This window comes from Anthonomus grandis, chromosome 3, assembly GCF_022605725.1.
Source record: "Anthonomus grandis grandis chromosome 3, icAntGran1.3, whole genome shotgun sequence".
Taxonomy (NCBI): Eukaryota; Metazoa; Arthropoda; class Insecta; order Coleoptera; family Curculionidae; genus Anthonomus; species Anthonomus grandis.
Window position 1 is genome coordinate 4,313,166 of NC_065548.1, and position 23,049 is coordinate 4,336,214.

At 29.2% G+C, this 23,049-nt stretch overlaps 3 protein-coding genes across 6 annotated transcripts in view; 1 reads left to right on the forward strand and 2 right to left on the reverse strand.

Moving 5' to 3' along the window:
- Window positions 1-2,096: 2,096 nt before the first annotated feature.
- Window positions 2,097-3,914, reverse strand: LOC126734442 (myosin light chain alkali-like). Of its 2 annotated transcripts, none has more exons than XM_050438084.1 (6): window positions 3,779-3,914; window positions 3,639-3,669; window positions 3,439-3,576; window positions 2,475-2,645; window positions 2,329-2,415; window positions 2,097-2,266 (listed from the first exon to the last, which is right to left on the reverse strand). In XM_050438084.1, the coding sequence occupies exons 1-6, from the start codon at window positions 3,779-3,781 to the stop codon at window positions 2,211-2,213; spliced, it is 486 nt and encodes a 161-aa protein (XP_050294041.1). In that variant the 5' UTR covers window positions 3,782-3,914; the 3' UTR covers window positions 2,097-2,210. The 2 variants fall into 2 exon arrangements, with proteins under 2 accessions (XP_050294041.1, XP_050294042.1); XM_050438085.1 differs by having other exon boundaries at window positions 3,639-3,715; window positions 3,779-3,827.
- Window positions 3,915-9,461: 5,547 nt separating this feature from the next.
- LOC126733963 (kynurenine 3-monooxygenase) overlaps window positions 9,462-23,049 on the forward strand; it is a 185,151-nt gene continuing 171,563 nt past the window's right edge. The window contains exons 1-2 of one of the 2 annotated variants that reach the window (XM_050437466.1): window positions 9,462-9,746; window positions 9,800-9,847. The gene's annotated coding sequence lies outside the window, so the exon portion shown is untranslated. Of the gene's footprint in view, window positions 9,747-9,799; window positions 9,848-12,078; window positions 13,427-23,049 lie in introns of those variants that run through there. The other variant, XM_050437465.1, reaches the window with a different exon arrangement.
- The window catches only part of LOC126733964 (RYamide receptor), a 150,121-nt gene continuing 145,718 nt past the window's right edge, over window positions 18,647-23,049 (reverse strand). For both annotated transcript variants that reach the window (XM_050437468.1, XM_050437467.1), the window contains exon 7: window positions 18,647-19,701. In XM_050437468.1, coding sequence (XP_050293425.1) covers window positions 19,496-19,701 — 206 coding nt within the window. In that variant the 3' untranslated portion in view covers window positions 18,647-19,495. The remainder of the gene's footprint in view (window positions 19,702-23,049) is intronic.

Here is a 23,049-nt window from a genome sequence, read left to right on the forward strand (position 1 = left end):
GCTCATTTTTGGTTGAATGGCTTCGTCAATAAGCAAAATTGCCGAATTTGGAGTGGAGAAAATCCAGAAGCTTTTGTTGAGACGCCCTTACATCCATTAAAAGTCACAGTTTGGTGCGCTTTATGGTCAGGAGGAATCATTGCCCCATATTTTTTTAAAGATGATAACGACCAGAATGTTACAGTCAATGGAGAACGTTATAGAGCCATGATTGCCGACTTTTTTGTTCCTCAGTTGAACCGACTGGATGTGGCAGAGTTTTGGTTTCAACAAAGATGGTGCAACATGCCACACAGCGCGTGACTCTATCGATTTATTGCGGGAAACATTCCATGATCGCATGATTTCACGCAATGGACCTGTGAACTGGCCTCCAAGATCGTGTGATCTCACACCCCTGGATTACTTTCTTTGGGGATATGTGAAGTCACATGTCTTCAAAGATAAACCACAGACGTTGGATCACTTGGAAGCAAACATTCGCCACGTTATTGCCGAGATACGGCCCCAGATGCTTGAAAAAGTGGTCGAAAATTGGACTTCCCGATTACGCTACATTCGAACGAGCCGTGGCGCTCATATGCCCGAAATCATTTTTAAGCACTAATGGCATAACAATATCTTTTAAATAAAACCAATACCATGTCAATAAATTTTTTTTTATAGTTTTATTTCACTTCAAATTTGTATACCTCTCAAAAAAACACCCTTTACTAAGTTAATTGATTTATTGCCTATAATTTTTCAAAAAGTTGCCCTATACTGTTTCACTCAACTTGTAATATTACGAACATTGTATTTACAAAGTGTTTTCGAACACAATATACGCATTTCTTAAAGCATGCATTTCTAATTATGGTGATCTAGTTTAAAAATTTGTTGAGTAAGGAATGTTTAATAAATATTCAAATTGATAATTTACTTAATCTTAAAAAGAGTGGCGCTAGATAGGTTTGCCAAATATTCGATTTTTAATATTTATTTAATATTTTGGTGTTACTAGGGTACTTGCTTTTCACTTTTAGTTTGTTGTATTCAGACCAAATGCCACTACATGAATCACTTATTCTTTAAGTATTTCTGGATTTGTGTTTTCTGGAAAAAGCTTTTGTTTTTTCTCGCACTCATAGGTTTTTTAAAGAAGAGGCATTCATTGATTGTTTGGTTTTATTTTCTTGATTTTTTGCTATTAGAGGATTATGAGCACACTTAATAATTGCCTAACAGAGTCCTTATACGTATCATTCTTCAATAAAATTTCTTACGATACCTCTAGTACCATCTGCTGAGAATTCCCAGGTATACAGTCTTCGATTTGTGAGTTTGAAAAAGGGGTTTGTAACTATCAAATTCAGGCCTATCAAATGAAACATCCTTATAGAATAATATTAGAATTTATTTACCAAAATTTCCACATATTTACTTAATTATAAGTGCCCACATCTACTCATCATACGTAAACCGTTAGTTAGCAGGTGCCATTAGAACTTGCTTACGACCTCCTACATATTTTAAGCTACACGCGGTAAATGATAAACTTCAATCAAATCAAGGGCCTACGCAATGTATGTACACACGTAAGTGCGTTCGCTATATTAAAAATAACATTTTTAATATTGTAACATAAGCAAACGCGAGTTTCTTGTGCCAAAACCAATTATTTGCCAGACGAGTTACTTTGCAGGTATAAACATTATTTGATCCGATGATGGTGTGGGGACAAAAAAATCGGTAATTTGCGATACACGACGGTAATTTACATATAAACTGGTTTTACGTGTTTATTTTCAGAAAATAAACATCAGCAGTCAAATCGTTTAAGATTAAAAGTGAATTTTGTTTTTTTTTTCGTGGATTATAGTGTTGACGCAAACGAGGTCTAAACTCTTAACTATAAATCGTTTTTGAGGTCTATATTAGCCTTCTGGTGGCTACATATTAAGTTTGTTTAATTAATTTAATAGTCTTAGTATGTTGGAAAGGATTATTGACAAAAATTAGTAAATAACTCCTATAAGGCTTATTATTTAATTTTTCTTACTTTTAAACATCTGTGTGTTGGAAAGGGAATATTTCAAAGAAAAAAAAACAATCAATAATTGTTAAGGTTTATTATTATTTACAATATTGATTACATTAGGTAATTAACATTATTAAGGGATACAGAAAGTTAGAATTAATACAGAATTGACATGACACACGAATACGGTTTACTTCTTTTTCCTTTTCAATGGGGGGTCCAATCCGCACATCCTTCGTAGGAAGGCTGTAACAAAAAAAACAAAAAAATAGTTAAAAAATAAGTTGCGAAAACTGGAAACAACTTACGGTCATATTGAATTTGGCCCTCATCGTCTTCCTCATCCAGACAGTCTTCCAGAAGCTCGTCTACCTGATCATCGGTAAGTTTCTCGCCTTAAATAGACCGGATTAATTAAAACCTTCTTAAATATTAATTAATTAAAAAGTTCTACCCAAAGTTAGGAGCATATGGGACAATTCGGCGGCCATCATGTTTCCGTCCTCGTTTTTGTCGTACAACTTGAGACACTCAATGAAGTCCTCGTAACATCCCTGATCTTTTTTCTCTTTCTTTACCGCGATAATTACCGGGATGACCTCGTCGAGTTTCATTTTCTTCTCACCTAAAAAATCATATTGAATTTATATTATTGAGAGGGAAAGAATTTTTACAGTAGACCAACCATGGTCTAAGCGTTTTATGGAGCTTATAACAATCCATAAATGGCTTAAAATTATACCCGTCTTTGTTTCACTTATGGTATAAGAGATACAGTAATATGACCGGAAGGCACATCTAGATACACTGAGGTTATACAGGGTGTTTCCTAACTACGGTATGAAACTATACAGGGTGAATCGTTAGGTCGTTTTATGAAAAATAGTTCCTATGAACGTATGTCGGGAGTTGCTTTGTTTCTGAGATACAGGGCGATGAAGGTTCAAAAAAATAACGGTATTTTAAAAATACTATAACTATCCTTAAACCGATTTGGTTGAAATTTGGTGCAGTTATTTGAAGTTATAAGATGCTTATTTAGCTGTAACTAGATTGAAATTATTAAGTCCAGTGGCGTGTCAGTGGGCACCACATGCTTATTGTTGAGAAAAAAACAAGGCCAATAATTAATTGTTTTGCAGCTTTTTATTTATTTTTGTATTTAAGCAACTAAAAATACAACTTTTTCGTATCTTATCTTATTATCCTCGTATCTGGCTTTGTTTTCGAGAAAAAAAATTTATAGTATCTTTAACTCATTCTAAAAATTATCCATGGACGACAACATGAAATAAAAACCAATTAATTCGATAAACAATTTCGACCTTAAAGTACATTAAGTTTTCGATCGACTTTGCCATAAGTCGATCTTTTTCCTAAACTCACTATTTTTTTTAATTAATAACAATAAAATTTACCAGGTTTCTTGGATGCCCCTAGTTTTTCCAGAGTTTCCAAACTGGGGTTGCAATCCATAGCTCGGCATATGTGCCCCAAATCTGTACCGTCGATAATTTTCTCATTACCGCCATACACCTCCATGGCAAATTCCAGGGCTATATATTAAGGAAACATTTAAAAAAATATATGAATAATAATTTACAGATAAAACACTTACTCTCCATCTCCTTTTTCGTTAAGTCCGCCGCCTATAATTTAAAAGAAATTTAATAGTTTCGATTCGTTCACTGCATACTATTAAAAAGACCCAAACAAATAGTAATAAAATACCGTTTATAGGACATTCTGGGTACATACCATGGTAAAAGTGTATCGGGAGGCACTTTCACGCACCGATGAACTTTAAAGAGAGACCAGATTTATCGGCGATCCCGGGTTTTATATAGAGCGAAGCCTAATTTAAAACCCAAGTGAGGATAACTTACATCGTTAGCATTATATAGTTTGTTGTCGAACTAGATCGGGATTTCGATACTGACATATACGGGCCGTACTAGAGAGAAGTGGGCCAATATAAAGAAAAATAGGAATATTTTTCAAAATGCCTCGATTTACGTGTTTTAGGGATTTTAAGTTTTCCAATTTTTGTCTGTCTTACAGGTGTCAGTATGCAAATTCGATTTTGTAAATTCTAATTTAGGTCTCTTTAATTTCTAATATGTATTTTCAAGTTTATAAGTGGAAAATGGAAGCTTTGAGTTGAACTTTGTTAAATATATTTTAAACCCTAATTCTTACATAAGCAACTTGAACACACATAACAAAAGCGTTCATTTACGACCATTTTTTGATTGCTTTAATAATTATTTTTCTATACTTTGTTAACCTTTCTAGTTTTTCTTCTTTAATTTTTATATTATTTTCTATCTTTATCATTTAATTTTTCTTATTTCTTTCAGAACATTTTACAAAACTTACATTTTTATTCGCTATAATATTGCATAGTAGAGTGATTCATTAACTAAATATTCAATATAACATGTCAAGGCGATCTTCAGAGGCCTTGACAATATAAAATTGAAAATGAACAATAGAAAAAGTGAATCCTTGTCTTACAGGCACAGCTTTTGTTAAAATACATGCACTTTGTCTAGGTTTTATTTTCACCTCAAGATTTATAAATTTTCTTGAAAATATTTGAAACACTCTTTCGTACATGAACATCTTGGACTAACCTATCAAAAGCGTCACTTTATAACCATTTTTCAACGTTTTATTAAGTATTTCTATATAAAATTGGCCGAATTTTGACCTAATGTAACGTTGGATAAGCGAATGATTAAATAACCAATGAGTCAAGGCAAACAAATTATTATTGACGTGTACTTGAGTTCAACTTTATTGAGAATATCTACAATGCGTTTAACTGAGACTCAGAGAATCGAAATATGAATTTAGCTTATAACAATAAAAATAAAGATAAATTACCAGCAACTTTAAAGATCCAAATACAATAAATAATCATTTAATTGATGATATATTCGTACTTGATATTAAACCAGGGTTGTTAGATCATTTTCTTAACACCAAGTTGGGATAGCTTTAAAGTTGAACTGGTCACTGAGGAGCAAATCATGCAAATTATTCCAGGCAATTCTTCACCCAAGTTCTGATATTGATTTCTATAATTTACACATTTTAATCAAGTCCTAAATGTGAAATGGAAAAAAAATTTCGCAAGTTTAGGACTCCAAATAAAACTGATTTTATTTCAGAAGAACTGCCGAGGTTTTGGCGTGTATTTAGGCCAACTTCAGGGCTTTTTTTTACATAGAAATAGCCCTGAAGATGGCATATACTGTGGCAATTCTTATGAAATAAAATTAGTATTATTTGAACATTATAAATTCAAATCAAGACCAATTGACTTGAAACTTCTTATAATTATGACCTGATTTATTGCTAATCCATGGCAAAAGATTGTAAGTTAATTGGTCTACTATTTTTTAGGTTATAATTTTTTTTCCAAAAAAAAGTGCAAAAATTATTTTAGTTCAAGTTTAAAAATTCATAAAAAAGTCAAATCAAAACCAATTGACTTGAAACTTCTTACAATTATGACGTGATCTATTGCTAATCCATAGCAAAAGATTGTAAGTTAATTGGTCTATTATTTTTAAGGTTATAATTTTTTTTCCAAAAAAAAGTGCAAAAATTATTTTAGTTCAAGTTTCAAAATTCATAAAAAAATCAAATCAAGACTAATTGACTTGAAAATTCTTATAATTATGACGTAATCTATTGCTAAGACATGGCAAAAGGTTGTAAGTTAATTGGTTTATTATTTTTTAGGTTATAATTTTTTTTCCGAAAAAAAGTGCAAAAATTATTTTAGTTCAAGTTTCAAAATTCATAAAAAAGTCAAATCAAGACCAATTGACTTGAAACTTCTTATAATTATGACGTGATCTATTTTTAATTCATGGCAAAAGATTGTAAGTTAATTGGTCTACTATTTTTTAGGTTATAATTTTTTTTCCAAAAAAAAGTGCAAAAATTATTTTAGTTCAAGTTTAAAAATTCATAAAAAAGTCAAATCAAAACCAATTGACTTGAAACTTCTTACAATTATGACGTAATCTATTGCTAATCCATGGCAAAAGATTGTAAGTTAATTGGTCTATTATTTTTAAGGTTATAATTTTTTTTCCAAAAAAAAGTGCATAAATTATTTTAGTTCAAGTTTCAAAATTCATAAAAAAGTCAAATCAAGACTAATTGACTTGAAAATTCTTATAATTATGACGTAATCTATTGCTAATCCATGGAAAAAGATTGTAAGTTAATTGGTCTATCATTTTTAGGTTATAATTTTTTTTCCAAAAAAAAGTGCAAAAATTATTTTAGTTCAAGTTTAAAAATTCATAAAAAAGTCAAATCAAAACCAATTAACTTGAAACTTCTTATAATTATGACGTGATCTATTGCTAATCTATGGCAAAAGATTGTAAGTTAATTGGTCTATTATTTTTTAAGTTATGATTTTTTTTCTAAAAAAAGTGCAAAAATTATTTAAGTTCAAGTTTAAAAATTCATAAAAAATTCAAATCAAGACCAATTGACTTGAAACTTCTTATAATTATGACGTAATCTATTGCTAATCCATGGAAAAAGATTGTAAGTTAATTGGTATATTATTTTGTAGGTTATAATTTTTTTTCCAAAAAAAAGTGCAAGAATTATTTTAGTTCAAATTTCAAAATTCATAAAAAAGTCAAATCAAGACTAATTGACCTGACACTTCTTATAATTATGACGTTTTCTATTGCTAATCCATGACAAAAGATTGTAAGTTAATTGGTCTATTATTTTTTAGGTTATAATTTTTTTTACAAAAAAAAAGTGTAAAAATTACTTTAGTTCAAGTTTAAAAATTCATAAAAAAGTCAAATCAAGACTAATTGACCTGACACTTCTTATAATTATGACGTAATCTATTGCTAATCCATGGCAAAAAATTGTAAGTTAAGTGGTCTATTATTTTTTAGGTTACAATTTTTTTTACAAAAAAAAGTGCAAAAATTATTTTAGTTCAAGTTTAAAAATTCATAAAAAAGTCAAATCAGGACCAATTGACTTGAAACTTCTTATAATTATGACGTAATCTATTGCTAATCTATAGAAAAAGATTGTAAGTTAATTTGTGGATTATTTTTTAAGTTATAATTTTTTTTCCAAAAAAAGTGCAAAAATTATTTTAGTTCAAGTTTAAAAATTTATAAAAAAGTCAAATCAAGACCAATTGCCTTGAAACTTCTTATAATTATGACGCGATCTATTGCTAATCCATGGCAAAAGATTGTAAGTTAATTGCTTTATTATTTTTTAAATTATGATTTTTTTTCCAAAAAAAATTGCAAAAATGATTTAAGTTCAAGTTTAAAAATTCATAAAAAATTCAAATCAAGACCAATTGACTTGAAACTTCTTACAATTATGACGTAATCTATTGCTAATTCATGGCAAAAGATTGTAAGTTAATTGGTCTATTATTTTTTAAGTTATATTTTTTTTTCTAAAAAAAGTGCAAAAATTATTTTAGTCCAAGTTTGAAAATTTATAAAAAATGTAAATCAAGACCGACTGACTTGAAACTCCTTATAATTATGACGTGATCTATTGCTAATCCATGGCAAAAGATTGTAAGTTAATTGGTCTCTTATTTTTTAGGTTATAATTTTTTTTCCAAAAAAAAGTGCAAAAATTATTTTAGTTCAAGTTTAAAAATTCATAAAAAAGTCAAATCAAGACTAATTGACTTGAAACTTCTTACAATTATGACGTAATCTATTGCTAATTCATGGCAAAAGATTGTAAGTTAATTGGTCTATTATTTTTTAAGTTATATTTTTTTTTCTAAAAAAAGTGCAAAAATTATTTTAGTCCAAGTTTGAAAATTTATAAAAAATGTAAATCAAGACCGACTGACTTGAAACTCCTTATAATTATGACGTGATCTATTGCTAATCCATGGCACAAGATTGTAAGTTAATTGGTCTATTATTTTTTAAGTTATGATTTTTTTGCCGAAGAAAAGTGTAAACACTAGTTTAGTATAATTTTAAAAATTCATACAAAATTTAAATCAGGGGCAGTTTACTTAAAACTCCTTGGAATCACGAAGAATATTGAAGATTTATTGCTTATCAATGGGAGGAGATTATAAGTTAATTGGTCTAAAAATTTTTCAGTTACGAATTTTTTTCCCAAAAAAATAGTTTAAAAATTAATTTTGTCCAACTTTAAAAATTCTTAAAAAATTCAAATCAAAACCAATTTACTAAAAACTTTTTCTACTTATAGAGCAATTTATTGTTAATCGTCGGCGGAAAATCGTAAGTTAATTGGTCCATTACTTTTTAAGTCATAAACTTTTTTTTAAAAATAGTCCAAATATTATTTAAGTCACAAGTAAATTAAGAGCAATTTACTTTAAGCTTCTTATAATTATAAAAAAAATCTACTGGTAATTAATGACTGAAGATTACAAGTTAATTGGTCTATTATATTAAGTTATGAATTTTTCCCCAAAAAAAGTGCAAAATTTAACAAATTAACATCGAGACCAATTTACTCGAAATTTCTTGTCAATATAAAAAGATTTATTTTTTTTATTGGTGGAAGAAGGCTGTAAGTTTATTTGTCAAGTATTTTTCAAGTTTTGATTTTTTCCAATAATAGTGGAAAAATTATCACGGGCATTTTACTTGAAACTTCTTGTAATTATAAAGAAATCTATTGGTAATCGAGGGCGGATGATCCTTAGTTAATATATATAAAGTGGTCCTTTATTTTTTAAGTAATGATTTTTTTCGAAAAAAAGTATTATTGTTGTCCAACTTTAAAAATTCATAAAAAATTCAAATCAAGACCAATTTACTTAAAACTTCTTGTAACTACCAAGAGATCTATTGCTCATCAATGGAGAAAAAATATAATTTTTGGTCTATTATTTTTTAAGTTATGAATATTTTTCAATAGCAGTCCAAAAAATTATTGGAGTCCAGCTTTAAAAATTCATACAAAATTTAAATCAAGACCAATTTACTTATTACTTCTTGTAATTATAAAGAGATCTATTGCTCATCGATGGAAGAAGAACATCATTTAATTAATCTATTATTTTTTAAGTTATGCATTTTTTTCAATAGCAGTACAAAAATTATTGTAGTCCAACTTTAAAAATTGCACCAACTGTATTGATCATGCTAAATCCGGTCTGCCACATCCGTATAGTAGGCCCTATTCCCGATCTGACCGTCGGGAAACCTAATCTGACTGCATCGGGTACGTCCTCTAATTAAACATTAAAAGAGTGCCAAAAAATGTTACAAAGGACGCCTTGTAGCCGCTGCCAAAAAGATTTATTTAATTAAATTCCCCCTCGAATCTCTCATAAAGAATATATGATTCTTTTAGATCTATCCCGGCGATACCTTTCGAACAAATGGTCTAATTAGTTTTTTGTTTTCAAAATTTATTGGATGAGATTAAAAATATATTTGTGCCTTTATATATATATATTTTTTTTTTTGAAAGACAAAAGAGATCCCCCTTAGGGAGGTATTTCTTTGTATAATCTTCAAATTTAGACGCGTCAACCGTAAATCTCCCACTTCCTTGTCTGTTCAATCCACCCTATTACGGGAATTTCAGGGACAGTTTGCTGGATTCAATTTTTTCTGCGTCCTGGGAAAACGAGGAATGAAGAATTTTATATGTGCGGGGGTCGTTCGTGTTTTGCATCACATTTTATTCTGGATAGGTGGGTTTTTCTCGCTATTTTTGGATTATACGGAAATTTATATTTTATTTTAGTGGTTCGCGTTTTTCGAGTTTAGCCAAATCCATTTTATACAAGTCAAGGTAAATAATAGTGTACGTTAGAGGTTTGATACTATAGACCTGGTAGGTAATATTTTGGTCCTTATTAGTTAATTAGCATAAGAATTATTGCTAATTAAGTAAGCAATTGATTTATTTGATATTGCTTGAGTGAAATATATTTAGTTTGTTTTATTTAGTTACTTATAAAAAAATATGTCCACACGTTTATTTTTTATTACAAAATAGTAAAAATTAGAAATTTTTTAAAATTAAATTCCTTCGTAAAGAAGTAAAAAAACCTGATTATTATTATGGTTATTCGTTATTTATTGACACTACAAAAAGAAAAATATGAATCGCAATTTTATTTTGTGGATTTATCTAGCCCAAGCAACACACGATAATTACTATAAATAAACAAATAAAATGTCCGCGTGATATACATTGAGGAATGTAATATTATGTTTTTTCTATTCACCTGTAACAAGAAGGTTCACCACATGTTAATAATATACAATTATTACTCCATAGAAGTCCAACGTTTAATTGTCAATTTTTTTAAATGCCGATATTTTCTCCCCTTTGTAAACAGAATAGTATATGATAAACGTATATTCTTGACCATTTACGGTTGACAAATACATCAATAGTTTTAATTTAAAAATTGTATTTGTGAACCTAGATAATGAAAAGTTGTCTAGAACCAAAAAAAACTAATTTTTTTAAAACTTAATGAGTTATCTTAAAAAAATTGAATACGCTTACTACGCCTTACCTTCGAGAAATAAAATAGTATTTTTTCACTTTTTACTCGAAAACCTTAAGGTTATGTGAGAAAAGTATAAATACAAAAATTATCCATTTTTTTATCACCTATAAAAAAAAAAATATTTTTTTTTCTGACGCAATTATTTTCTGCAAAAAACAGTTTTTCATTAACCCTACCCTTACCCCCCCACCCACCCCACACCACTTACCAGTAAGAAATTCTGTTCAAAAATCATTGTTTTCCAAAATAATACCCATGAATAACAACTGGTTTTATCGTTAATATCTAACTTAATAACACACTTTGTTTATTTAAATTTGAAATAATTATATATACGTATATTAATAAATATTTAATACAAAAACAGTGCTATTAGATTGGATATTATGGACGAAAAATGGTGATTTTTCAAAAGAATTCCTTGCTGGTCAAATGTTTGGGGTGGGTGGGGGGGTAAGGGTTGTGTTGATAAAAAAATAATGTTTTTGCAGAAAATATATATTTTTTTATTGCCAATTTTTTTATTTATAAAACGTAAGTTAATAGCTTGAAGGTGAAGAGTTCTGAAAACCGATTAGCGGATTTTAACGAAATTAAGGCGCAGAGGCCCGCCAAGAACCGCTACTTGACTGTCACAACTGTCAAAGACGTCGAACTTCATTAATTATCTGTCAATCTGGCCGGACTGTCAGTCTGTCATGTCACAAACGTCAAACTATTAAACTGAGTTTTTTGACAGCTGTCAGGAGAATTGTTATCTGCAGTTTAACACAGCGCTAGACCTAGCGGAATAATTTATAGCTTTTGTGTTTAATTAATTAAAAATTTTAATTTTGAGCTATAAAATTAGTATGGAAAAAAAGCCATTAGTAACTATCGTTGCTTTATTTAGATGTGCCGTATACATGAATTTATGCACATAAAAACTTATGTCATGTTTGTCAAGCAGTAAAATGGAAAAAGATCAATTTCTTGCAAGTAGTTGGGATAATTAAAAAAGATGAAGAGGAACAAAAGGCCGATAAAATAAATGAACTGTGTGTAAAAGAAAAATTATTAATTTCGTCCAGGCAGTTGAGGCCAAGAAGGACAAAGACAAGAAGTGATCTGTGTGTTTGTAGTTACTCAACTAACGACTGTAAAAAATTCGTGAAGTTCTTCCAGAAATTTAAAGAAAAAGAACAACAGATAGAAGAAGAAGAAAAAGAATAAGAAGAAGAAGGAGACATGAAGAATGAAATTAATGAACTGTTTGTAAAAGAAACATCAATAATTTCTTTCAGGCAGTTGAGGTCTTAAGGGAAAAATACAAGAAGAGCTGAGGTCTATTGAAACTTAACTACGTATACGCCTGTAAAGGAATCAATAATTCTTAATAATCCTCATCAATATTTGCTTTCAGGTACTTAACCCTTTCTTACCGGTCATAAATGTCATTGCAGTGGCCTCATTCCCAGACTTTTGAAAATGCATTGAGCCCCATTGACGTATTTATACGACACTCTAAAAATGAGACAAACAAAGTTTTACAAAGGACTTTATTTCAAATAATTTACAAAAAATTAACAAAAAATTCTAAAAAATAATTAAGCAAATTTTTTAATCGTTTTTTTTAGAAATCCTTCATTGTGTGGTATTTACCAAAACAGGGAGCGACACACAATCCCACGTTGCACATATATCTGGAATCTCGTCACTTCTTTTTCTCCCGAATTTTGGATTGTGAACAAACAATGCATCTTCGAACTTTGTTGTTTGGTATGATAGCAGGCAAATGACGTTGATGACTTGGTGCAGCCCTTACTGACATAGTTTTTGGTGCAACATATCTGAAAAAAAAATAGTTGAAAATAATATGCTAAATTCTAGAATCATTATACCTCTCAAGAAGTTGCCGAGTAAGATTTAATTGATAATCTGCTAGTGGTAACTTTCCTGGATTTTGGGTTAGAAATAATGCATGGCTGTTCGAAACACATAGATCCACAACGTAAAAAAAGAGTTTCTTGTACCATTTTACAACTGCTCCCATATTTTGGTTGTACTCCACCACACATGCTGTTTTTTTACAAATTCCCCCGTTTTTCTATCTTTTTTAGTCAACTGGGTCATTTCATCCCTGTGGAAAGTTGTCAACATGTTAACGTCTCTTCGATCCTTCCATCTGACAGCTAAAATATTTTCACTAGACATGGATTTTGTTTGACCCCTGTCCAATCTTCCTCATAGATCCTGCATTTGCTTTCTGGTACTCCTAACTGTACCACATGTGTTTGTTTTTTTTAAATAAATAGGTGGAAAGAGCTGGTGGGGTATACCAATTGTCAGTATAGAGGGAATGACCTTTGTTCAAATAAGATTCCATTAATGTTGTTACAACCGACCCTGATATGCCAAGATCTTGATACAACTCAATTTCGGTTTTTGAGCCTATATATATGATAAAATTTAGGACGTAGCCTGTCTGACAATCACACAGGAGGAACAGTTTTATGCCAAAACGATGTCGTTTTGTTCTGCTTGAATAACAGACGTCCTTTAAAAAGTATTAAACTCTCATCAATCACCAAGTTCTGGAATGGAACAAAAGTCTGGGCAAACGTAGTTTTAATTTTGTCAAAAATCTCTCGAACTTTGTGGAATGAGTCACCTTTAATTTGTTCGCCATTGTCTTGTCATTGTCAAAATGAAGCATGCGTAATATTATTTGAAAGCGGTTTCTGGACATCACTTTTCCAAATATCGGAGTGTATAGCAGTTGATCGGTGGACCAATTCTCTACTAATTTGTTTTTTCTATGGCGAGCAGCAAGAAAAAATACAGCAATGAAAGTGAGGAAATCTTTTTTAGTAAGTGGTGTCCAAATTATTTTTTTATTTATTTCTTTTTGTTCTAAGGCATATTTATTTGTTTGAGTGATTATCATATCTATCACTTCATCATTCAAAAATAAAAGAAAATAATCTAATTCTGTCAAAGTATTTGTCATATTTTTCACACAAGCGCCAGAATTTGAAGCGTCAAAGTCATGGTTTAAAGGAATAAATTTGCGGTTAGACCATTTTATAGAAAAATCTTCATGTAAAGCGTTCTTTACCTCTCGCATTTCTCTATTTTCCTGTAAATTATTGCCCTGTTCCTCAATTATTTCATTGTCACTTTAACTAAGTCTTTCGGAGTATATCAATTCGTCCATTTCCTCATCACTACTTGCCCCACTATCCTCACGTTGGTACATACTCACTTCCACTGTCAGCGTACGGATCCTCAACAGAATCCAGACACCCTAGAATATTATTTATTTCATCCTCTGCAAGGCCGCAAAAACGATTATTTTCTTTTTCAACGTGTTTTCTTTTTCGCGATGTATTCGGCTCACTCGACGCCATTTTATATCCACTGACTACCGTACCTACTACGAGCAATACTGGAACAGACTAAACATCAACAAATTAATGTGGAATAGAATTCATAAATTACCTTTAAAAGTAAAATCAATGATCTATTCCAGGCAGTTGAGGTCACGATGTCTTTCTCACAAGAAAAACTGTAATTATAGTAACTTATTTTAAACATAATTATCAACAACTATGATGTTTAAAATACCTATTACGGTTATGTAACGTAGGTTCATAGATTATAAATCTCTGTATAAATAAATATGCGTGTTTGACTTGGTTATTTTATTATTATCCACATTTTATTACCTACGGAATATTTATTTTTAAAGGGTGATTATACTTTAGCACGAAACTATACGCCAATCTATACATACAAAATGTGGATGCTTAAAAAGTTCCACCTGCCAATTTTTTTATTTATAAAACGTAAGTTGAAGGTAAAGAGTTCTGAAAACCGATTAGCGGATTTTGACGGCATTAGCACGTTGGACTATTGGCAACGCTGGTTATCTAATATCCTGGAATCAGTCAGTTTTTTTCAGATAATTAGTTTCTGCAAAAAAACAGTTTTTCAATAACCCTACCCTTACTCCCCTACCCACCCAACACAACTTACCAGTAAGAAATCGTTTCCAAAAATCATTGTTTTTCAAAATAATACGCATTAATAACAGCTGGTTTCGTCGTTAATACCTACTCTAATAACACAGTTTGTTTATTTAATTTTGATATAATTATTTATATGTATATTAATAAATATTTAATACAAAAACAGTGCTATTAAATTGGATATTATGGACGAAAAATTGTGATTTTTCAAAAGAATTCCTTGCTGGTCAAATGTTTGGGTTGGGTTGTGTTGATGAAAGGTTTTGGATAAGGTTTGTGTTGATGAAAAATAATGTTTTGCAGAAAATATATATTCAATATTTAATTTAATAATACTGTTTATTTAAATTTTATACATAAATATTTAGTTTAAAAACGGCGTTATTAGATTGGATAATATGGTCGAAAAACGATGAAATGGTCGTGAAATGGTATTATGGTCGAAAGTGATTTTTCAAAAGAATTTCATCAAATATTTGACTTGTAGTAATCGAGTTTAAAACCTAGATATGTAAATCCCCTATCAATTTTTTTCAATGCCGATTTTCTTTTGTAAACAGAATAGTATATGATATACCTATATTCTACAGTTTAATAAATAAATGTTGCCGATATACGATTGATAAATACACCAAAACCAAAAATTTACTAATAAATCGTTAAATAAACATATATCTAAGTATAATAATATATGGTGTATTGCTTGGGAGTTATGCTTGATTTATTTGACTTTAAGGTCGATTTTAAAAGGGATTTAGCGGGTTTTGCTTAAATCTGAGAGCGAAATTAAATAGGAATCCATAATGAAAAAGTGGATTCATCTGGTTATGATTGATCGCTCTTCAAACATTTGTTGTTTTTTCTGAAGCAAAATTCTAAATCATTGATTTATCCAAATATTAAAATCCAAAGTTCGATCTCTTTAAACTTTCATATATTCTCATTTGTTCCATTTCTAGTATTCCAGAAATTCAGGTATGTGAAAGTTTGATTGTACTATTCAAGGCGTAGACGGGTAGATGGTAGTATATAGAACCCATAATAATTTTTTGTTGGAATTGTCGCCTCAAAAATACTATAAAATAGAATTTGAACATTTTCGGTTTTTCTAAAAAGAAAGCTCGCTATTTATATAAGTTTTTAAATTTTTCAAAAATCCTGATTTTTATTATTGTACCGTGAATTGCGGGATAATGAATTGCTACCGAATTTGTATTAATGGGTAGATATACTACTAATAGAATGACTAACATTATTGTTCATAAAGGTTTCAAATATTTTAATGAATTACCAATAAATTTAAAGAAGAGAGAAGAAGACATATATATTCCATCCCAAAAACTTAAATTATATTTGTACCTACATATGTAAGTGTTTTAGATTTTGATTGTCTTACTTCAGTTTTATGCTGTTAATTTTGAGTTTGTAGTTTTTTTTCTCTTGCCTTGTTACATAATTTTAAGTATTTTATATCTATTATATTAAAAAAAAAAATTATACATTTGAGTTTTTTTTTGAAAAAAAAAAGAAATAAAATTAAACCTCGTATATCATATAACTTCTCTTTATTAAAATAACAAGTTGAATTTCTTAACTTTTCTTCACTCTTTAGTCGATTGTTTTTTTTATAGTTTTTTAAAAACCCAGAAATTCTAAATTTTGTTGTAGACCTGTGCATAGCATCCAAAATTTAGAAATTTTTTTTAAAATTTTTACTTTAAAATTCCTAAACAATAAAATTAAAGCATTTTTGATTTTTCCAAAAAAAAACATCTCTGTAAACCACCAATTCTCAATTTACTATTTATTCGATTTTTTAGAAATCCAGCTTCTTTTGATTGTACCTTTCCAAGTCGTAGATAGAAATCCTTTGAGCTCAATAATATTAAAATCTAATGCATTTTGTTATGTCGAATTATTCACCATGGAAAAAAAAACAGAATTAGAACTCTTTGGACCACCGCTGTCCACCATTTCGGTTTTTCTAATTAAACTCTAGGTATTGCATTAATGAAATATATGTACATTACCAAAACGTGGAATGAACTCAATAGAACTAAAAATAATTAAATCCAACTACGTAGTATTTTGGAATTTCTGATTTTTTACCTCCATTTGTATAATTTTACATTTCTTTACTTTAACTTTAAAAATTCTAAAAAAATTCAAATCAAAACCAATTTACTTGAAACTTGTTCTAATTATAAAGCAATCTATTGTTAATCGTCGCCGGAAACTCGTAAGTTAATTGGTCCATTAATTTTTAAGTAATAAACTTTTTTTTCAAAAATAGTCCAAATATTATTTTAGTCACAAGTAAATTAAGAGCAATTTACTTGAAGCTTCTTATAATTTAAAAAAAATCTACTGGTAATTGATGGCGCAAGATTACAAGTTAATTGGTCTATTACTTTTTAAGTTATGAATTTTTCCCGAAAAAAAGTGCAAAATGTAAGAAATTAGCATCAAGACCAATTTACTTGAAATTTCTTGTCAATATAAAAAGATTTATTTTTTTTATTGGTGGAAGAAGGCTGTAAGTTTATTTGTCAAGTATTTTTCAAGTTTTGATTTTTTTCCAATAATGCAAAAATTATTTTAGTTCAACTTTAAAAATTCGTAAAAAATTCAAATCACGGGAATTTGACTTAAAACTTCTTGTAATCATAAAGAAATCTATTAGTAGTCGAGGGCGGAAGATCCCAAGTTAATTGGTCCATTATTTTTTAAATTATGATTTCTTTTGAAAAAAATTCAAGAATTATTGTACTTCAACTTTAAAAATTCATGAAAAATTCAAATCAAAACCGATTTACTTAAAACTTCTTGTAACTACAAATAGATCTATTGCTCATCGATGGAGGAAAAACATAATTTAATTGGTTTACTATTTTTTTTGTTATGAATTTTTTCAATAGCAGTACAAAAATTATTGTAGTCCAACTTTAAAAATTCATAAAAAATTTAAATCAAGACCGATTTACTTAAAACTTCTTGTAACTATAAAGAGATCTATTGTTAATCGAAGGAGAAAGAACATAATTTAATTGGTCTATTATTTTTTAAGCTATGATTATTTTTCAATAGCAGTCTAACTTTAAAAATTGCACAAACTGTATTGATCATGCTAAATTCGGTCTGCCACATCCATTTGTATAATTTTACATTTTTCCAAGTGTTTGCAATATGTGTGGTATAATTGGAATTGAACATTTTTTTTTCTATAAAAAAACCATCAAATCTTGGTTATAGCTTGTTAAGTCGTAGATAGAAATTTACAAAATCCAAAAATATTTAATTAAAAAAAGTATTTCTACATAACCTCCCTCTCCACCGTTCTTCGATATATGGATTTTTGGAAAATCCAGGTATTCCAAATTTTGATTATACTTTTCCAATACATACATGGAAAATTGAAAGGGAAAGTCTTTTCTCCACAAATAAAATGCTAATCCTCTAATTTCAGGAGTGATGCATTTCGGCAAGTGTTCTTGCCATCATCAGACTTGAGTTACTTAACACATACACTTTTTCCTTAATATATGGAAAACCCTTGCATCTTAATAGATTTTTCTGTGGAATTTTCACTAAAATGTTCCATTTTTCAGACATAATTTTAAAGGCCTAAAAATCAATATAAGAATTCCTCTTATTCACCGCAGTATTGGCATGGAATTGATTAAATAATCATCACAACTATATGTATTGATTTTCAATTTAAAAAATAATCAAACATTGACCACTTTTCCTATTTTATAGACCTGAAAATGACTATTGTTATATCCATTGTACTTTCCATAAGACCTCAATAAAAAAAAGAGTTAAATGGATAATTTTTCTACCTACCCTCAAAATATGTTTAATCTGTAAAACATTATAAATTTATTAAATAATACACCACATATTTCATTATATTCCTCTCGTTTATTCACAACAGGCTTAATATATACAGCATAAACATTATTACAATAAACACTGTCATAATAAAATATTTTAATAAATAATGGTAACAAAATATATAAGAAATACGATGGCTTTCGAGACAATACACTGCATCCCATATAATCCAAATTGATATTAACCATAAATAATTTAATTAAAATAGGCCAAAGTTAATAATTATGTAAAATATAAGTTTTACAATAATAAGAAAAATTTAATATAAAGAATAAAATTTATATAAACGCTCTTCTCTTATAAACAATTATATTTAAATAAAGAGTTCATATTTGCACACTTATGTATATATACATCAAATAGTTTAATATAATTAATATTTATTTTTGCCTATTATATCATTTAGAATGTAAATGCGTATAAATATTAATAGACGTTTTTTAAATAAAATAAATGACTTTGAAATGGAAATGGTAAACAAAATCTCATTATTTTCAGTGATATACAGGGTGTCCCAAAAACAAGGGTGACCATTGGGATCTTGTGATACGATGTTTCGTCTTTTAGCAAGCATATTAAATTTTTTTTATCGCGTTAAATTAGTCCTTGCTTTTGCCTTCTTAATGACGTATATTCAACAAATATTTCGGGTATTTTCCATAAGGCCTCCATGCGAAAGAGAGAGATAAAGAAAACATATTCAATATATCAAAGAATCACCCCCATATAGTAAAAAAGTCAGTAAATAAATCGAAAATTCATCCTGTAATTGATTACTTACTAACCCTATACTAACGATTACTTTTCCTTGTAACTAGATTAGTAATAGTATATTTCCCCGTATGTCTTCTACGTGACCTAACCTTAACATAAAGCGCCTTAAAACTATTCGATTACATCATTATTACAAGAACATATAAGGAGATATGTAAAGTCTTAAAACTCCATATTCGTATACTAAATCCATAAAATTTTACACGTAATTTACTACATCTATAAATATTATTAGCCTTACATAGGCTCATCTGCAAAGTCCTTTCCCAACTTCTTGCGTCTACTATTATTGATACCGTTGGAGTGTTGATTGTGACGCATCAAAGATGGGGGTCGGGTGGTGTTTTGGTAGGTCGATAGTCGGTTGTTTTTTCGGTTAAGGGTGATGTAGGTGGTGAAGGTGTTGTTTCGTTGTAGTAGGCTACTATCGGTTCCTTCTATACCTGCAAGAGATTAGAGAAAAGGTTTAGTAGCAGTAGGATCAGAAAAAAAAGAATAAATCTCATTACGCAAACCAAATACAGAGGATTTTTTTATCAGCAGCTTTGTACCATAGTTTAACATTGATTGACTAATTCACAATCTCACGAAAGACCATCGTTCACTGGCTTAAAAGTCAGGTAGCAACTCTATTAACAGGTATCAAGTAACTCAGATGATATATTTGTGATTTTGATAGCTGTCAAAACAAGTCATTAATCTCTTTGACAGATATGACATTTAATCTCCAGTAGCGGTTCTTGTTTGATAAAGTCTAAATTAGGACATTCTCACTAAAAATCTGAACCAACCGATGTGACAGACCATATACAAGAGATTTTGTTTCATCACAGCTTTATACCTTAATTTAACGTTGATTGACTGATTCGGGATATTAGATAACCAGTGTTGCCAATAGTCCAACGTGCTTCTGCGCCTTAATTCCGTCAAAATCCGCTAATCGGGTTTCAGAACTCTTCACTTTCAAGTTTTATAAATAAAAAAATTGGCAGGTGGAACTTTTTAATCATCCACATTTTGTATGTATAGATTTGCGTATAGTTTGGTGCTAAGGTATAATCACCCTTAAAAAAAAAATATTCCATGGGTAATAAAATGTGGATAATAATAAAATAAATTAGTCAAATACGCATATTTATTTAAACTAAGATTTATAATTTATGAACCTACTTTACATAACCGTAATAAGTAATTTTAATTATCATAGTTGTTGATAATTATATTCGAAATTACAGTTTTTCTTATGAGAAAGACATCGTGACCTCAACTGCCTGGAAGAGATTTTACTTTTAAAGGTAATTTATGAATTCTATTCCACATTTGTTCTTCTTGTTTTTCTCCTTCTTTAAGTATCTGAAAGAAAATATTGATGAGGAATTGTTGATTCCTTTACAAACAGCTTATTAATTTTATCCTGCAATTCTTCTAGTGCTTCTTCTTCTTCTTCTTCTTCTTTAAGCTCATGAAAGATATTAACGGATTTTTTTTATACGTAGTAAGTTACTATAGACCTCAGCTCTTCTGGCATTTTTCCCTCAAGACCTCAACTGCCTGAAAGAATTTATTGATGTTTCTTTTACAAACAGTTCTTCTTCTTCTTCTATCTGCTGTTCTTCTTCTTTAAATTTCTGGAAGAAATTGACGAATTTTTTACAGTCATCAGTCATTGAGTAATTACAAACACACAGATAATTCTTCTTGTCTTTTTCCTTCTTGACCTCAACTGCCTGGACGAAATTAATTTATAGTTTTTCTTTTACACGCAGTTCATTTATTTTGTCCGTCTTTTGTTCCTCTTCGTCTTTTTTAATTATCCCAACTACTTGGAAGAAATTTATCTTTTTCTATTTGACTCCTAGACAAACATGACATAAGTTATTATGTGCATAAGCTCATAAATACGGCACATCTAAATAAATTAATCTCATCTCATTCCCTACTAATTTTATAGATCGAAATTAAAACTTTCCATTAATTAAAGACAAAAGCTATAATTATTCCGCTAAATCTAGCGCTGTGTTGGTAACACTGCAGATAACAATTCTCCTGTCAGCTGTCAAAAAACTTAGTTAATAGTTTGACGTTTGTGACATTTGACAAACCGGCCAAATTGACAGATGACCAATGACGTTTGACGTATTTGACAGTCAGACTTATACATTAAAGGAGTCAAAGTTTTCAAGTAGTGGAAATAAGATATTTGAACATGGTTACAGTCTTAAGGCATTTTAAGTGATTTCTTACGAGTCACTATTAATTTTATTCCAGGCATTTGAGAGAATTTCGAAATTTATTTCAGTGATTTCCAATATTTTTTTTATATCTGCCTAGGGAACTAAAACAGTTTTGCACATTTTAATCCTGAGCTTTTTAAACAATTTTAAGTCTTTTTCCAGGCATCTGGTCATATTTCAGTGATTTCCAATACTTTTTTTTTATCTGCCAGGGAAATAAAACAGTTTTTCACGTTTTCCATGCAAAGCCCTGGAATAGGCTTTTAAGCAATTTGAAGTCTTTTTCCAGGCATAAAGCTTCTTCTTAATCCTTGGTCCACTGGTATCCTTGGACTAGACAAAGTAATTTCTTATATATTCCAGGCATTTTGTATATTTTCTCGATTATTATTAATATTTTCCAGAATTTCAAATTTTATTTTTGATTTCATTCCATGCATTTCAGGCATATTTTATTTTATGCTTATTTATTTACATAAACATTCAAACAAATACTCAAGACTAAATGCCAGGAAGAAATAAACCATTGCTTAATTTTCCTGAGACTGGTTTAAATTACAAAAAAGAAATGTAAAATACGGCTAAAATTACTGAAATAAAATAAATAATTACTAAAATTTACTCAAAAATCTAGGATGTATGAGAAATTGATTTCAAATGCCTAAATGAAGTAAAAAATGGCTTCAAAGGCATAATATTAAATCGAAAATGATTCCAAGACTTTAATTGCCGGGAAGAATTAGCTCCAAATACTGTGAAGAATTTTAAATTATCTTGGAATGCCTGAAATTAAATTTAAAATTATTTAAAATAACTGGAAGAAATGAAAAATGATCAAAATCCGACAAATAATTAATTTTTTTTAAATGTTATTATTGTATTGGGTTTAAATTTGGACAATTAGAAAAAAGAATAAACCTAAAATGACCTGGAACATATTTTCAAGTTTATGATCTAAAAATGGCCACAAATACTTGGAATACTAATAATAATAATAGTTTAAGATCCAGAAGATGAAACCATTCTGAAACGCCTGTACATGAAAAATTACTTACGAAATATTTTAGAAGGAAAAAATGGCATTGAAAAGTGTGAAAATTGCAACTACAAAGTACCTAAAAAAATAAAAATGAAGATTTCAATAATTGTCTGGAAGAATCTGCTTTCAATAGAATTTAAAAATATTCTAAGTAAAAGTGCCTGGAAAAAACACAAATATAGAAATATAGGTAGCAATATGTCTTTAAATGCCTAAAATAAAATATCGAGAAAATGAAAAAAAAATAGCCTTAATAAAAAAATTGGCACCAAGAGCCTGAAATAAATGAAAAATATCTGAAAATAACTAGAAAAAATAACGGTTTCTTTTTTTCTAATTTATGTCACTGAAGATTTTTGGATTAATTGATAATTGTATTCCAGGTATTTGAACTAATTATTTTATGTCTTTTATTCATTTGAACCTGTTTTTTTCTACTAGATCTTGCATTTTTTAACTAGAAATAATTTTTTATTTCTTCCAGGTACTTGGATTTCATTGAAACTGTATTCCAGGAA